This window comes from Elephantulus edwardii, unplaced genomic scaffold, assembly GCF_000299155.1.
Source record: "Elephantulus edwardii isolate Elephantulus edwardi_28Jun2011 unplaced genomic scaffold, EleEdw1.0 scaffold00148, whole genome shotgun sequence".
In the NCBI taxonomy this organism is placed as follows: domain Eukaryota; kingdom Metazoa; phylum Chordata; class Mammalia; order Macroscelidea; family Macroscelididae; genus Elephantulus; species Elephantulus edwardii.
This window is the reverse complement of record NW_006399898.1, coordinates 7060852-7078236: the sequence shown is the minus strand read 5'-3', so window position 1 is coordinate 7078236 and position 17385 is coordinate 7060852. Positions and strand designations below refer to the sequence as shown.

The following is a 17385-nucleotide window of genomic DNA, read 5'->3' as shown; positions in this document are numbered from 1 at the left end:
TGAGGAGGTGCGGGGTGCGGGGTGGGGGTGGGGTGGTGGGGGCGCACCTCACCCTTGGCCCGTGCAGTCCTGCAGTGCCACCATCCACGCGTCGAGCTGCTGCTCGTCGTCCACTTCAAAGATGATGTCCGTGTGGTCCTTGACCTGGGGGGCAGCAGCGTGAGGACAGCGGCACCTCCACCACACCCCGGGACCACACACACACACACACACTCACCTTGAGCACGAAGGTGTGCAGGTTGTCGGGCATCTCCAGACGGGTGCAGCAGCGCACCTCCTGCACGCTGGAACAGGTCGTCTGCAGCTTGGGCTTGGAACTCTAAGGGACGCGAGGGTACAGGCTAGTCACCACCCCCAGTGCCAGGTCCCTTCCAGGCTCACAGCCCCATCCCACGCTGACCCCTCCATCGCACCAGCACAATGATAGAGAGAACCCTGCTGCTCAGACCCACACACCTCACTACACAGGGCTCCAGCACCCCTGTACCCCCTGCGCCATGTCTGGTGCCCAGGTCCCCTCCAAGGACCACAAAGTTTCTGAGCTCCACCCTCCACCACTTGGGAGAGGGGTCTTCCCAGGGCTGCCACCTCCCTGCTGTCATGGTCACCTCGTCCAGAGAGGAAGACCACTGCCCCACCCCACACACAGGAGCAGAGCCAGCCTCCTCAAGCTCCCTTTCCTGTCAGCAGGGTGAGGTGTGCAAGGGGACCTTCTACTTTCCCTTCTTTCCTGCTACCTTACCTACCTAAGGCCCCCCTCCAGGGGGCAGGGCAAAAGCCAACAATTAGCAGCAGACAAGGCTTTGCTCTGACTGGCCCACAGCCTCCAGGTGGTGTGTCACTTCCCTGGCATCTGGGCCACTCGCTGGCTGTCCAGAGGCAGTGCCACCAGCCCTGTATCCTCCCGCCCCCTGTCCCCCACCCCGCCCTTCAGGCCAAGAACACACAACTCAGCCTTCACACCAGTCCCCCTCTTCAGGTGGGGACAGAGACCAGGTGAGCTGGACATGCGGCCTGACAATGTCAGGAGGACACAGCTTGATGCCCCTCTAACCAGCCACATCCCAACCCTGGGGATCATGCGCAATAAAGGAACAACCTGGACAGTTAGCTTCCGGGGGACTGTGTCCCCTCGTCACACAGGTGAAGGTTCGGCCCCAACAAGCAGAGCTGCCCCTTGTCCTCCTGCATCTTAGTATGGGTGGGAACACAGGGTCTACTGCTATCCACCTGCTAGGTAGGCCCCCCTCCTCCAGGCAGCCCTTCTCTAGCCCGCAATTGGCATGCCTCGGTGCCCTCGGAGCAGCCAGGGTTTCCTGCCGACGCTGTACCCGGCCCCACCTGAGACAGACAGGTGGGCGTTCTCCTCCTGTGCCATTCGCAGCCCCTCCCTCAGAGGCTCCAGCTCAATGGCACCAAGTTAAGTGTTGAAAGGGAAGTGCGAGCCTGCTGGTCACCACAGGCCTGCCAGACTGCCCCCGTGCTGCCTCATAGGGGGGGGGGCGCACAAGTGTGTGGACCAGGGGACAAGGCCATTAGGATCCAGATGAACGTTGCTCCCCAAGTGACCTGGAATGGGATGCACACATGCCTGTCCCTCACCCTGCTACTTGGGGATCCCAAAAGGGCCAACAGCAGACACTTCGAGACTAAGTGAAGGCCAGGAGCAGAGTGACCCCCGTCGTCAGAACCCCCAACAAATTTAGCACACAACGCCCCCTCAGCCACAGCCCTGAGTCACCCCTATCATGGGGCCGGGAGCTTGGTTACTGCCATCTCAGGCTGCCCCATCCCCCTCCTTCAGCGGGACGGGCTGCCAACGTGGAGGGTGAGGGTCCCACAGCAGCCACCTCAACCCTGGGGCTGAGCAGCTGCTCTGGGCGCAGGAACTGGGCCTGTGACAGAGGTGTGTCTGTGGGTGGCGTCATGCTGCTCCTGGGGGCTCCAAATATGGGTTCCTGGGCAGAGGTCACGTCCCCCAGCAGTCCCTTCCACAGTGTTGCTGATGATGGCCAGGAGGTCACCCCAAGATGATACCCTACGGGCATCTCCATTAGGCTCAAGGAGGTGAGTCTGTGCCGCGGGGTGGGGAGGGCAACTCAGCCGAGGAGGGAGCGGGACCTGGGGCCGACTGCAGCCATGGGACCCTCACCTGCCACCTGCGTGGTCCGCGTCTTTCAGCGTCTCATTGTTATTTTTTAAAAAGCCAGGAAGTCACACCAGCCACAAAGAATGAAAGTCGGCAGGATAAAATAATGGAGAGCGAGCAGAATTAAGCCAAGGATCGGTTAGGTTTCAAGGCCTTACAAAAGGGAGCTCTGGTGGCTAGCGGTAAGAAGCTGCACTACAGTCTCAAAGGCACACGGTTCAAACCCACCAGCTGCCCTGCAGGAGTGTTTCCTTCCTCTGAACACCCGCTGGAGGATCAGCTATGGATCAGTTCTTAGTTCTTACTTAACAGTACACAACAACAACAAGCAGCACTAAAAGCCAAGAACTAAACTTAAGGACCCATCCCCACACCCAGAAACGGGACAACCCGAAACATTAAGTGGTCGGTGGTGCCTTTGAATCACCTGACAACAGCTCCAGAACTCACTGAGTCATCTCATAGGCTCATTGTGACCCTATGGACAGCCGGCCTGAGCCCGGCCCCATCCTTCTCTTCTCCACTGGCCCTCCATCTTTCCAAGCAGTAGCCTCACCTACACGTCCAAAGTACGAAAGACTAAGCTTCCTCATCCTTGCCTCCCAGGAGCACTCTTGACCCTCCCTGTCCAGGACTTATCTGTTCACAGGGCAGTGCAGGGGATATTCACGCTCTTCTCCAGCACCACAGCTCAAAGGCATCAGTTCTTCTGCCGTCCTTCCTGTCCAGCTCTCCGATGAACAGCAGGTGATTGAGGAGACCATGGCATGAACCAGCACTTCAAACTGACATCACTGCTCTTCAGTCTTTTGGAGAGGTTCCTGACAGCAGATTTGCCCAATGCCATATACATCTCCTAATTTCCCAACTGCTGGTACCAAGGGTATTGATTGTTGATTAGTCATTGACAGAGGAAGACTTTCCTCCATCCTTCATTGGCTGTTGGGCCTGTGGTGAGGATCTCTGTCTTGATGTTGATTTATAATCCATACTGAAGGCTGTAGTCCTTGATCTTCTGCAGCAGGTGTTTCACATCCCTCCTCACATAGTCCAGCTTCACAATTTGCTCAACATACAGTCTCAAGTGGTACGGGGGAAGGATGTGACCCTGAGCACACCCTTCCTGATCGTGCAACATGTGACAGAAGCATGTATCCAAAACGCTGCTACTGTCTCAGCTGCTAGGAGACCGGACACATAGAAGCCTTGCTCACCTCTGTAAATCCAATGCTTATTGTCCTTGGCTAAGAGAACTGCAAATGGAACTGGAAGATGATAGTTACAGGAAGACAGTAATGAGTGGTGGCAGGGGGCACAGAAACACCTGCCTCTCTCCACTGCTGGTGGGAACCCAACCTGTTCAGTGTCTCACATAGCAAGACGTGGACTTAGCCTATGACCCTGACATTAACACCTAGGTCAGCATCCCAGAAAAAAGGATGCGTATTTCCCCTCAGCGGCATTATTTCTAAAAACTACAGATTGGATCAGATGTCAACCACACGGCCTAGTATGCAGCCTGAAAGAATGGTCCTGGTGAACGCCAGGAATGGACTCAGTGAAAGGGGCCAGTCCTAAGAGGCCCCCAATTCTAGATGAGCAGATCTAAAATGACATGACAGTGCCTGCCACACACCTCCACAACAGGATCAAAACCACCAAATTACATACTTTAAAAACTTCACAGGCCTTGAGTCCATCGATTCCAGTGACCGCATCCCATTTCCAAGGCTCGCTGAGACTGCCCATCCTTTCCCTCATGGCCTCAGGCTTAACCTGTACCTGGGCACCTTAAAGCTGTTCAAGAGAATGTTCTCAAGTACCCGTAAACCTTCTGACCCAGCACATCCCCTTTTAGGAATTCAGGCTGGGCCGTGACGGGGACAAGAGACAGGCTACCCTGGCTGGATGCAACACAGCCACCAGCTGCAGGGAAGAAGGCCCCCGAGAACTGAGGCACAAAGGGCCTGGCCTTTTTGTTCACAAGGTGACGGCTGTGACGGGCACACAGTAGGGACTCTGGAGCTAGCAGGAGTCTCCACTGAAGGAGAAAAGCTAGAGAAAGGACAGGGTGGAAAGCTGCTGCGATTGTCAGGATTGTTTCATATGAACTAACACTCCTCTCTCTCTATGTATATATATGTATATGTATATAACCACGTTCGTTCATTCAGCATTTTCCAGGTATACAAAGTGGTATCCATTTCATCAGTCATCCACTGTAACAAATTCACAGTAACCGAGCCCCAGCTGACCCTCCAGTGGGTTTTCAGAGGGTATACATCCCACGGGAGGAGAGTGCCCATCTCTCTCCACCAGAGCAGCTTCTCGGCACCAGAACTCCACTGTAATTAAATGTTATGAAACATCTATGAATGATAATTAAAGGAAATATTTTAGAAGGCTTTAACATTCACTGACCATTATAAACGCGAAACAAACACACCCCAGTGCTCCCCCTTTGTCTTCCCTGCTCATAAGCTGTGGTCTCCCTCGTTCATCCCGATGACACCGGACGCTGCGTCCTCCCAGGTCTGAGGCCCAGCCAGGTTGTGGCATTTCTCTCTACATCACGAGCTGTATTAACTGAGGACATTCAAGTGTTGTGGAGACCAATGAGGCCAGAGGCAGATTCTGTTTCCCAGATTACCCCAAGACCCCTGATAAGAAGACACAGCTCCTAGCCCCAAAAGGACTCTGGAGAGGGGCCTCAGCCCTCCCGCATGGTGGGGGTCAAGTGGACATAAAGGGGGGGGACCCCCTCACCACCAAGGCTGAGTGGCAGCAGGTCTTTTGCCTGGAGGAATCAGCTGCCTCCTCCTGCCCCATCCCCCGCTGAGAGCTGCCTGTTCAGAAGAGGAGAGGGACCTGGTCCCTGTGGTCTGATCCCCTTCTCCATTCACAAAGGTGTGGGTGGGGATTTCCAGCCCAGCACACCCACTGCCTGTCTGTGTGGGCGAGGGGCTGTCTCCCTAAGTGGTCACTCCCCTCCTCATGCAGGAAGCTTCCTCCCACCTCCAAACGGAAACAGGCTTAGAGAGGTCAAGTCTTCCACCTAAGAGCAGACCGAACCCACCCCTGCCAGAGAATCCCTCACCCAAAAACCAACTCGGAGGTGAAATACCCGAGCCCCCCCCAAAGGATGGACACAAGGGTGGCAAGGAGTAACTCAGACCACTGCTCTGTGGATTCAGGGCACTCATGGCTAAGGTGGCAGCGTGGTCCGAATGGGAACAGTCTGTCAAAGGTGGGCAGACATGAAAACCCAACGTGGACCAGGAGGGTGGCACTGTGTGCCACCCGCCCCCCACCTTGGGCGCCCAGAGAAACACACAGAAAACTGTACTGTCCCTCTAGGCTGGCTCCCCCACCTCCCACGACCCAGAGCCACAGGAGGGCAGCCCCTCACTTGCCAGGGACCAGGCTGGACTTGGCTTCAGGTCTGAGAGCCTGTGTGGGCGCCCCTGCCCCCCCCCCACTTCCTGCCCCCCTGCTCCTGCGCCAGAGGAAACCACCGGCCTCCGGCGGAAGCCCCTTTCTGCTTCCTCTTTCCCACAGGAGGGGGTTCCTTGCTGCCCCCACCGTCACGGGTGCAGCACTCCAGGGTCCACATCCAGGCCCTTGACCCTCACTGAGCCTCCTCCCTTACAACAGCTGTAAGTGGCCACAGCGGCAGCATGAGTCCTGATGGAGGGACAATGCCAGACCACAGGCTGCCCGCACGCCCACTGCCCTGGCTCACGGTGGCCTCCGGAGACTGTTCTCCAGCCGCTGTCCTAGGAGGCCACCCCCTCCCAGAGAGCAGCCCTCTCCTCAGGCACCAGCCTCACCCTGGTGGCCCAGTGGCTAGAGCACTGGCTGCCAAACCAAAGGCCGCCTCACCCCCCAGCCCATGGTGGGGGAAGCTGCCCGGGTCACTGCAAGGGGCATGGACTCTGGCCTATGGGACAGCCAAGGTCAGCCCAGTCCTGACGGCCACACACCCGCCAGACCTGCCCAAGCAGGTGGGGGAAACTCTTCTCCCGCCCTTATTTGGGCAGTTGCCCTGCTTGCTCGGAACCCCCAGCACCCCGAGCCCTCTCGCTGCCCCCTCGGATGGAGGTCAGCTGGTGTCCATGCTGGGACTGATCTGGGCACGCTAATCTTGGGAAGAACCAGCGTGCGGAAATCTCCTTTCAGCCGAAGCCTCCAGCCAGGAGCCAGGGTTCAGGGCAGCCTGGTTTTGCACTCAGCTCAGAGGACAGCCGGGGGCACAGTGGCCTCCTCTTAACTTGCTGTCTGTTTAATGGGCCACCTCACAGGACCAAGGCAGTGCCCAGCACAGAGTGGGACCCCCTCGGGGGGAAGACTGGGCTCGCAGACAGGCTGGGACGGAGGTCTGCTCGTTCCTCTGGGCTGCTGCCCCTGGCGCTGGGCAGACCCAGATGGGCGTCTCAGCCCCCTGGGCCTCCACTCTGGAAGCTCCCGCCACTCTAACGTGGCCCCTGAACCCTACCTGTCAGCCTTTGTCCCTCCCTGCTCACCCATCCTGACCAACCCACATGCCCACGATGGGGTCTGCTATGTCCTCAGTCTCGGACCAACACTGCCCAGGGGCTCTTCCCTGACGCCCTGGGGTCGAGGTCATTCTGCCCAACACATAGTGAGGACGGGACACATCTCCCTCCATCTACCACGGGGACTCTGTCCACAACAGAGAAGGCTGCGATTTCCTCCACCTGGCCTGGCCCCTGGGCTGACAAGCGTGTGGGCTGCAGGCCCCCAGGCCTGTAGCGGCAGCAGGTGGGGTTACTCCACTTAAGAGTTCTCAGAACATGGAACTGCTACCTTTATTACAGATGAGAAAACGGGGGGTATAAGGGGACCCAGTCCCACAGGCTGACACTGCTGGTCAGAGATCTGAGCAGGCCCTGTCCCCTGGTGGTGGTCACTGGTCTGGCTCCCTCCCTCCCTCGGCAGTCCCCCCTGAAGGTGACAGCTCCGACCGCCCTCAGCTGCCCTCCCTGCCTTTCCCATTCACAGCCAGGCATGGGTCAGGTGCTCCCATCTCTAAGGAGATTACATTTCTACAGGAGCAGACCTGAGGCCCTCTTGGGGGCCCACCATCCCTGCCCACTGCAAAGGGTCTGCAGGGATCCCATGAGCCTGTGAGGGACTTCAGAAGGCCTGATCCCCAGCCAGTCTGGGTCTGGACCCCCACAAGGAGACTGAGCTGTACTCCATCCTGCCCCCAAGAACAAGAGCCTTGGGGTACTTCAGGAGCATGGACAGAATGGAGACCAATCTTACTGTGAGTGGCAACAACCACAACAGTGACACCTACACACGGAGCATGACAGTCTCAGGGTGGAGCCAAGAGAGGTCCCATTTCACAGAGAGAGAAACTGAGGCCACTAAGGAGAAAAGCACTTCCCTGTTCCACTGGCTCAATGTGGGCCCCCAGGCCCCCGGAACCTCTCCAGGGAATGGGTGAGACACAGATCCTGGGGTGGCAGGCTCCTAGAACCCCGGAACTTCTCCAGGGAGTGGTTAAGGCACGGGTCCAGGGGTAGCAGGCTCCCAAATCCTGGAACCAGCACCCTGGAACCTCTCCAGGTACAAGTGAGACATGGGTCCTGGAGCAGCAGGGCCCAGAACCTCTTCAGGGGATGGGTGAGACGCTGACCCTGGGGAGGCAGGCCCCCAGACCCCAGGACAGGAGCGAGTGCACTCACACACAAGCAGGTCCAAGGGGCTCAGAGGAATCTCCATCTGTGTTTGAGTTTTTCGAACAGCAGCTCATTCACTCTTGTGTCTGGGACACACTACTCCCAGCTCCCGCCTCCTCTCTGTGCTCGAGTACCATCCCCCCAGGAACTCTGACCACTCTGTCCCCTCAGCCTGAGACCCCTGCCCCGTGTTGTGCCTTTTTCTATGAAGAGAACACAGTGATGATATGAGGATGGGCATGAGGGCCCGGGGACAGAGCAGATGGGCACAGAATGGACACGAGGGCCCGGGGACAGAGCAGAGCCTAGAAACGTCCCGCAGCACACAGCACTAGACTAAGGAGAAAGACATCATCACAACACATACGGGCAGCTGGTCACATCAGCCAAAGAGCTAAGACAGAGGAACAGTCTCCTCCACCTCACACCACACGCAGAAACTAACTCGAGCCAGACCACCACGTTCAGGACATGAAGGCCGAAACCCTACTGCTTCTAGAAAGGGACAAGAACGCCTTAATGATTCATGGTGGCTAACATCCATAAACAGGACACAACACCAGCCTTTGAAGAAAGTAAGTAGAAAAGCAAGAATTGGTGGGGGAAAAAACCAACTTCTGATGCCATCAAGCTCATTTCAAGCTGATGCGACCCTGCACGTGTCAGCAGAGCTGGGAGCCACGGGGTTTGCGAAGGCTGACTCACGGAGGTGGTTTGGCAAGGCTTTCTTCCAACGCACCTCTGGGTGGACTCAAAGCTTCTACTACCTGCCCCACCTGGGGACTCAAGATCGCATTAAAGTAAAAGGCACCCAAAGGCAGAAGATGTTTATCATTAAACATCCAGGGAGCTCTGGTGGCGGCTGCTTCTTGTTGTTAGGTGCTGTCACGTATGACTCATGGCAACCCATGAACAGATCTGAACCCAGTCCTGGCCTGCGCCATCCTCACGCCATCATATCAACCCAACTAGTCAGAGGTCTTCCTCTCCTTTGCCAACCCTCCACCCTTCCCAACATCATGTCCCTCTCCAAGGACTAGACCCTCCTAGCAACAAGTCCAAAGTTTGTGAGGTGAAACCTCATCATCCTTGCTGCCAAAGAGCACTCCGGCTGCACCCTTTCCAAGACATATCTGTCTGTTCTCTTGGCCATCCATGGGTTCAGAGGTCTTCTCCAAAACCAGAGTTCAAAGGCGTCAAACCTTCCAGTTCCTTACTCACTGCGCAGCTCTCAGATGCACAGCTAGTGATCAGAAAGACCTTGACCTGAATTAGACACACCTTAGTCCTCAAGCTGATAAGATTACTCCTCAATAATGTGGAGAGGTCCCTAACTGCAGACTTTCTCAGTGCAGTGCAGTTCCTTATTTCCTGACTACTGGTTCCAAGGGTGTTAATTGTGGATCCAAGTAAAATGAAACTGACCGTTTCAATCTCCTCTCCATCTACCATGATGTGGTCTATCGGTTCAGTGGTTAAGAATCTTTGTTTCTTGACATCGAGATGTAATCCATATTGAAGGCTGCATTTCCTGATCTTCTCCAACAAGTCCTCTTCACTTTGGGCAAGCAAGGTTGTGTCATCTGCATAATGCAGGTTACTGATGAGTCAACAGCCTCCTCAATCTGTATGTGCAGAGCCGTTCTGGGGGCTTAGTGATAAATTCTTCTGTCCAATCTAAGGTCTGAGGTTCAAATTCACCAGCAGCTTAGCAGGAGAAAGATGAGTAAAGTCCTCCTGTGTCATTTACTGCCTCTGAAAATCTGCAAGAGGGTCTGGCAGGAGTTGGTTCTAACAATAACATACCAGAATATAGAAAAATGCCCAAAAGTAGTATCCGAATACATTAAAAAACAAACAAACAAAAACCACACAACCACCCACAGGCTAACTGGAAACCAAAGACAAATAGACAACTCAACAAAAATAGCAGGCACTTCACAGGAGAGTCTGTTTGGTGCCAGCTCTCCAGAAACACAAGCTAATGCGGACCTCCAGGACAACCCACTCTCCTGCATACCCGGTGCTGGTAAGGATGGGGGGTGCTGCATACCTGGTGCTGGCAAGGATGGGGGGACTGCATACCTGGTGCTGGTGAGCATGGGGGGGGGACTGCATACCCAGTGCTGGTGAGCATGGGGGGCCATGCATACCCGGTGCTGGTAAGGATGGGGAGGTTTTCACCCTGACAATGGAGGAATGCATGAGGCCACTTGGGAAACCACGGTGGTGTCCTACAGAGTTAACTACACATCACACGGCCAGCAAACCCACTTCTGGGAATCTGCCCAAGAGGACATCTACATAGAGACCAGACACCAACTTCAGGACACTCTGCTCAGCATTGCCCCAAAGCAGACAGAACACACATCAGTGGTGGCTGGTGGGCAGAGGTCAAGCAGTGCAGTCAGCCCACCACACCTGGTGACCTCACACACAGGAGCATGAACTGTGCCTGGCTCTGCCCCGCCCCTGTGACCCACAAGGTGGTCAGAAGTTGAGAGCCAGGCCTTGCTTCCTAGCTCACCTTAGCCTGAAATCTCTGTGGACGCCTGGTCAGCGCTGTAGCAGATGCGAGCCTCTAGTTACAGACAGGCAGGTGGGACGTGAACCTGGGTCTGCTGCAGTGCTGAGGGGAAGACAGGGCTTGTGTGAAGGGTGTATCGGCGTCACGAGCCGTCACAGCACCTCGATGAAATGAGCCCCACACCTGTTTTGTTTCCAGCACATGTGACGGTTCTGTGACACCCACGTGAATGGTCCACTGTAGGGTCATTGCTAGAACGACCCCAGAGATAGACACGAGGGAGCACATGCTGCTGGAAGGTACTGGCAGACTGTCTCGGCACAGGGTCGCCAAAGCCTGCAATCTGTGAAACGCACTCTACCAAGTGCAAAAGAGGGGCTCCTGCCACACAGACTCACAACAGGGAGGGGACTGCACGTGGCAACAAGGTGAGGTGTGAGGCCCAGGGCGTGTGGGCCCGGAGGCTGGAGAGAGCCCTCTGGGGTGTGGAGTCTCCTGGGGGCCACAGGAGGATGTAGCTCACACAAAATTACACTCTTGGACACATTTCACCCAGAAAACAAACTCAGCCTGTGGACTCAATTCCAACTCAGAGGCTTCCTTCCAGTCTCTAAAGAAGGGACTCCCCATGCTTTTCTGTGGGGCACTGGTGGACCTGACACACTACACACTGCACCACAGGGAGGGGTCGGGCATCTCTGACCACACAGCTAGCCCAGCAGCCGTCCTCCCAGAAGCCCTCACTCTCCATGGGGAGCACACGCCAAGTTCTTGCCTCTCCCCAGCCCCCAGCATGCTCCAGGCACACATTAGTTGCTCAGTGAACATGTAAAAGCAATGAAGGAAGGAAGGAATGCATCCGCCTTCTCCATCCAGACTATGAGACCCTCAGGGCTGGGGTTACATCAGTGTCAGTGTTGCTCAGGCTCCAGGCCAAGCCCCAAGCACCCAGCAGCATCACAAAGAGTCCACAGAAAACAAGCACTACACAAGAGGTATAGGGGGCATCAGTGGCTGTGACTGAGTCAAGGTGGAGGACATCAGGAGTGGAGCACACTGGCTACCTTTCAACCTCAAGGGCAAGGTCATCAGCTGATTACAAAGGAAAAAGGACACAGAAAGAAACTACAGCCTGTACAAGTCGCTGTCGGTACCTCAGTTCTCATTCTCTCAGGGTGGATTCCAAGCAGTGGAGTAGCTGGGTCATATAGAATTTCTATGTTCAGCTTTCTGAAAAAAACACCAAACTGCCTTCCAAAGTGGTTGTACCATTTTACAATCCCACCAACGGTGTAGAAGAGTTCCTATCTCACCACTTCCTCTCCAATAGTTATTACTTGCTTTCGGGTTAAACTTTGCCACTGCTACTGGTACGAGATGGTATCTTATTGTGGTTTTGATTTGCATCTCTCATATTGCCAGTGATTCTGATCATTTCTTCACGTGTCTGTTGGCCATCTAAAGAGCTTCTTCTGTGAAAACTCTTTCCATGTCTTTTGCCCATTTTGTAATTGTGTTATCAGTCTTTTTCTTGTGGAGGCCCTGTAGGACTCCAGTTGGAAATTTAGCAGTGTTATTCACCATCACAAGAACATGGAAACAGCCCAAATCTTCAACCACAATCAAATGGACTGAGAAACTATGGTATACTGTTTGAATATGATGGAATACTATGCAGCATGGGGGAGCAAAGATTTTGTAAATCATTACTAACTTGGGAGGACTGGAGAGCATTATGCTGAGTGAACTAACTCAGTCCCACAAGGACAAACACTATATAAGACCATTACTGCTGAATGAGTGTGCAGATCCAAGCGGGGGGCGCGTAGGGGTGGGGAAGAAAGAAATGGGAAAGATTCAATGAGAAAAATAATAACATACGAACTCTGTAACTAAACCAGCATGAAATAACAAGAAATACAGCTTGGAGCAAGCGTGGGGTATAGAGTTTGGAGGAACCCTAAAAACACAACTTTCAATGAATGAGTGGAAGCCCAAAATCTCTGTAAATGTTTATGAAAATTAATAAAATATAATTATAGAAAAAAAAAACACAACTTTCCTGGAGTGGTCAGCCAGTTTCCAGGGACCATGTACCAAATGCCAGAGCCAATGGATACCCACAAACATACCAACAACAGTCCCCAGCATTCCACAACTTCCTGACTAGCACTCCCCCCATGCCCTGAAAGAGCCAATCATTAAAACCAGGGCAAGTGAAAGCCACTAACAAGACTGGACTATATAGCACATCCTGTGCGGCCTCCTGGGACAGACAGCGGGGAAGCCAGGGGGAGCCCGGCAGTTACGGACCACACGGCTGGTCCCTCACTGTGACAGGAGGGCCGCGGGGCCTCTGCCAGGGAGTCAAGCATCGCTCAGCATGGCCAGTGCATGCAGGGAAGCGCTGTCCACAGACTTTTCACACAGATCACCATCTGAGGCACCTCTGGTTGCATCTCAATCACAGACCCAGAAGTCCCTCGTCAAGCGCTCTATCCACGGCTGTGCACCAGGCGGACCCTTGCTCGTGTGGACCCCAGAGCGCTATTCAGAGCTAACCGAGAGCACTTCCAAAGAGGGGAAATCTTTACAGATGCACAGCTCATCCTACCCCCACGGTGCAGGTAGTGGACTTGAAACCAAGACCTTTTGGTGAACAGACCAGCACTTAAACCAAAGTGCCATAAAGGCTCCTAAACGTTCACATCAGGAGTGGCTGTATGTGAGCACTCTCTCAGTATCACTCTATCATCTAACTATCCCCCAAACCCTCTCAATCTAGAATCTAGTGCATAAAACAAGAGACGGTGGGAAGCAGTCACTGTCCACACACTGCTGGCCAACACGGCCCGCCATGCGGACACACTAGCCCGTCGGCATGCTCACTGCCACTGGCACGGTGCACCCCAACATACACATCCCCAGATTTTCACCGGGTCCCACGCTCCCGCAGAACCCACATCCACACCCCCCAGACTCCCAACTCCGGCCCCATGCTCCCGCCTGGGGCACTTACTTTGGGCGGGTCGAAGAGCTCCAATATGCGGTCGTCTGGACTGCACGCGCCCCGCAGGGCCAGGCGCCCACGCTGCCAGCGCGCCCCACTGTCCATGGAGGCCTCGTCCGCCAGGCTGTAGCGCAGCGTCGTCTCCTTGACCGCCTCTGGTGGCGGCTCCCGGGAGAGGCTCCAGGGCAGGAGCTTCCGGGCCGGGCCAGGCCTGGCCGGGGCACCTCCAGCCTCGCCAGCAGCACAGGCCCCAGCACCTCCAGGGGCCCCCGCCGCCGGGCGCCGAAAGATGTGACGCAGGCTGCGGCGCAGGTGCTGGAGCGCGCAGGGCCCGGGCGAGGCCAGCTCCTCCGAGCTGCGCGCCTTGGGCAGCGCAGGCGCACGCGCGGGCCTGGGGGAGCCCTCGGCTTTGGTGGGGGCCCCGCGGCCGGTCTCGCGGTAGTCCCGCGCAGGGGGCCCGGACGCACGGCCCTCGCGCACCTCGCGGCAGAAGTAGCGCTGGAAGAGGTCGGTGAACTGCAGCGAGACGAGCTCGGCACGCAGCGGCGCCAGGTGCGGGTGGTCGCGGGCGAAGAGCCAGTACTGGCGGGCCAGCTCCCGGGCGGCGGCCACCGCGTGCAGCTCACAGAACTCGCTCCAGCCCCGGGCTGCGGGGGCCGCGGGGGCCGGGGGCGCAGCCGGGACGGCGGAGGACGAGGCGGGCTGGAGGGAGGGTCCATTCATGGCGGAGACCGAAGGGGCGCAGCCAGGCTGAAATACACAACGGGGTGAGAGTGAGCAGACGCGGAAACCAGCAGAGCCCGAAACCTGACAGCAGCCAGTGCTGGAGAGATGCTGGGAAACAGTGTCCCCCGACAGGGACGATCTACTCCACTGCACTACCAGGCTGCCGCGGTGGCCAGTGCTGCCAACCCCAAGGCAGGCCGCTGAGTCCACCAACCTGGGCGAGAAACAAGGGCTTCCTTGTGCCTCTGAAAACCTGCTGCAGAGTCCGCTTCGGGTCTGTTACAGCTCAAGGTACACAGAAACCAGAGCGTGGACCCGGGGCTCCGGCAGATGTCTGGGAAGGCCTTGCACCGCCAGCCCCATCACCTGATTTGTGGAGGATGTCTGGCTTCTGCAGGTCACAGCTGGAGGGTCAGCTCCGTGGTGGGCACACCCAAAGTCCCCGCCCTTCAAAGCCACAGGGGAAAGATGGGCAACTCGGTGCTTATCTTCAGAACAGCATTTCTGAGGACGCGCCTCAGAGCAGCCTTCCGAGGGCTAATCACAGAAAAGTTGGACAGCACCCAGTGGCCAGGGGGAGGCCAGTGAACTCTCGCAGCCACTCATGGGAATCCTCTCTAACAGGTGGGAAGGAGGCGGAGGGTCCACCCCCCCACCCCCAACAGATCACCGAGACATGGGATGAAGTGAAATGCACACACAGAACAGTGCATACCTATTTACATATGTGCCCACAAAATTAAACTGCCAATTTTTATGTGTATCGTAAATGTCTATTTTTTTTTTTTTGAAGCACGACCATTTCTTTATAAGTGTCCCAGAGGCAGAACTGGCCTTAGTGGACCCTTCCTCTGCAGAGCAGCTGTGGGATTCATACCACAGGCCTCAGAGCTGGCAGCAACACGCCTCACCACAGGGCCACCAGGGCTCCCTATAAATGTGCATAAGTATATAAAATGAGGAGGAGGGAGGTTGTGGCTGGCAGAAACCCATCCAGAAACAACAGGAACCTTAGGAGAGAAACCAAAGTTGGGGTGCAGGGCAAGGTAATAACCAAACGGGGGGGGGTAATTAATTGTCCCTGGGAAATACGGTTAAGAATGGGGATTGTGAGTCTGGGCTCAAACCCCAGCACCACTGCCTCAGACAGTGTAATTCTGAACAAGTTACTTCATTCTTTTTGCCTGAGTTTCTCCACTTGTCAAGTGGAGACCATATCCTATTACCTCCAAGTGCTTGGAGGAGTAATGGCATCTATATGTAGCAACCTTTCTCCATCAAATCGATTCCAACTCATAGTGACTGCCCCCTCCTCAGGACAGAGCAGAACTGCCTACAGGGTTCCAAGGTAACCATCTTCACAGAAGCAAGCAGCCACCTCTCAGTCAGCAGCTGTACCCTCCAGGCTCTGAACCTAGGAAGGGTGTCCCAGCATCTAGCCGTAGGTCATGAAGTGTCCCTGGGGGTAGTACAGTGGCTAAGCTGCCAACCAAGAGGTTGGAGGTTCAAAACCACCCAGTGGTGCTTCAGAAAAAAGGCCTAGTGATCTGTTGCCTCTGGGGGAGCTTGGAACACAGCCCTGCTTAGACACTCAGCCTGTGCGTGCCACCAGTGCTGAGAAAAAGAACTAAAAGGAATCTATTCATGGGCTCCTAAGAGACTCAGTCACAGAAACCTCAGGACGGGTGGAGACCTCGCCAGCCCACCAAACTGGGCTCCCGTCGCCACCCACCTCCTAGAGGGCACAAAGGCACTGAGACCCCCACCTCCCACAGGACATGCTCAGAACGGCACTGAGACCCTCCAAGCTTCTGTCTGCACTGCTGGAGGTCCTGGTCACCCTGGTCCCCTTCCCTGCTGAGCCTGAGGCCTTTGAATTGGTGCACTGGCTAAATACAGTGAATGCGCATAGGCAGGCAGGAAGGTGAGTGCATGTGCTTTGAAGAAGCAGTCAGAGGATCCTCAGTGGTGAGTGTGGGAAGACTGTCCCCTGCAGTGGAGATGCTGTCAGGAGGGGCCTGCCCCTGGCGCCCACCATGCTTGGCAGAGGGGCAGGGTAAGGAAGACCCTCCACAAGGTCGCCTGACGCAGTGGCTGCCACAACAGGGTCTGGCACAGCGGAGGCTCGAGGATGCAGGCAGGCCTGGGTGATGCTCTGCTGTGTGCACTGGGCTCTGGAGCAAGAACTAGCTCACAAGCCCTCATCACAACAGCCACGCCAGGGGACCCATCCTGCCTCCCAGGAGGAGCTGCCATCCAGCTGGGCTCACAGAGACCCCATGGGCAGCCTCCCTTCCAGCAGGGGACAGCAGTTAAGAGCAAGGAGCACAGAGCTAGACTGGGTCCACGCAGTCCTTCTTCTGTCTCCCCTAAGTGTTACTGCAAGCCCTCTGGGTACCAGGGTGTCTCGACACAAAAGTGGCAACTACCAGCCCACAAAGAGCCTGATGAAGTGCCCAGCTGCTGAGCTAACTCTCCGACACAGTGAAAGGGCAGAGCGCTGTGTCCACATCCCAGAACATTCACAGGATGGGGTGCAGCAGCTCCCCTGTGTCCACACGGGAGACCAGTTTGATTCTCGGTCAGGCCGCCTCAGGGGCAGCAGGCACCTGGGCGTCCAGTCTTGGTGGAGCTGACAGACTAAGATGGATTAGACAGAATGGCCTGGTTTGAAAAAACCCAAAAACAGATCAATAAAAAGCACTTTCGTTCCCAGAGGTGTGCGGTTCAAATCCACCAGATGCTCTGCTGGAGAAGGAGGAACAATCTCCTCCTGTGCCAATCAAATCTGATTTCATGGTACACACACACACACAAATGATAAAAATAAAATTTTTTGTAAGAAAGCACTTTCATTAAAAAACAAATTTTTACAATCTAGAAAACCTTGTGGGCAGTTCTACTCTGTCCTGTGAGTTCACTAAGGATACAAAGCTGCCTGGCCGGGAAAAAGCCTGGCCAGCCACACCCATAAACGTCGCAGCCGTGACGACGGTATGGCGCTGTGCTGGAACCCAGGACGGCGCCCTGTCCTCTGAGGGGCAGCTGTTGGGCTCCATCAGCAGTCACTAGGCGACCGGGGCTCCGTGCCCCTTGTCGACCGCCCTCCCCAGGAACAGAACCCAGAGCCCTTTCACGTAAAGCTGGCATATCTCGCACCGCACTCTCTGGGTTTAGGACCCAAGAAAGCAGGACCCCTGGGTACTCTCATTTTACAGATGTGGACACCAAAGCTGCCACTCCACAAACTGTAGCATCAAGCTTT

General features: G+C 55.7%; 1 protein-coding gene across 1 annotated transcript in view; it reads right to left on the bottom strand.

Moving 5' to 3' along the window:
- The window catches only part of SH2B3 (SH2B adaptor protein 3), a 15314-nt gene extending 1197 nt beyond the window's left edge, over positions 1–14117 (bottom strand). Inside the window, exons 1-3 of the mRNA XM_006894669.1 lie at positions 13404–14117; positions 218–319; positions 53–144 (exon numbers count right to left, since the gene is read on the bottom strand). Coding sequence (XP_006894731.1) covers positions 53–144; positions 218–319; positions 13404–14117 — 908 coding nt within the window. The remainder of the gene's footprint in view (positions 1–52; positions 145–217; positions 320–13403) is intronic.
- Between the last annotated feature and the right edge of the window lie 3268 nt (positions 14118–17385).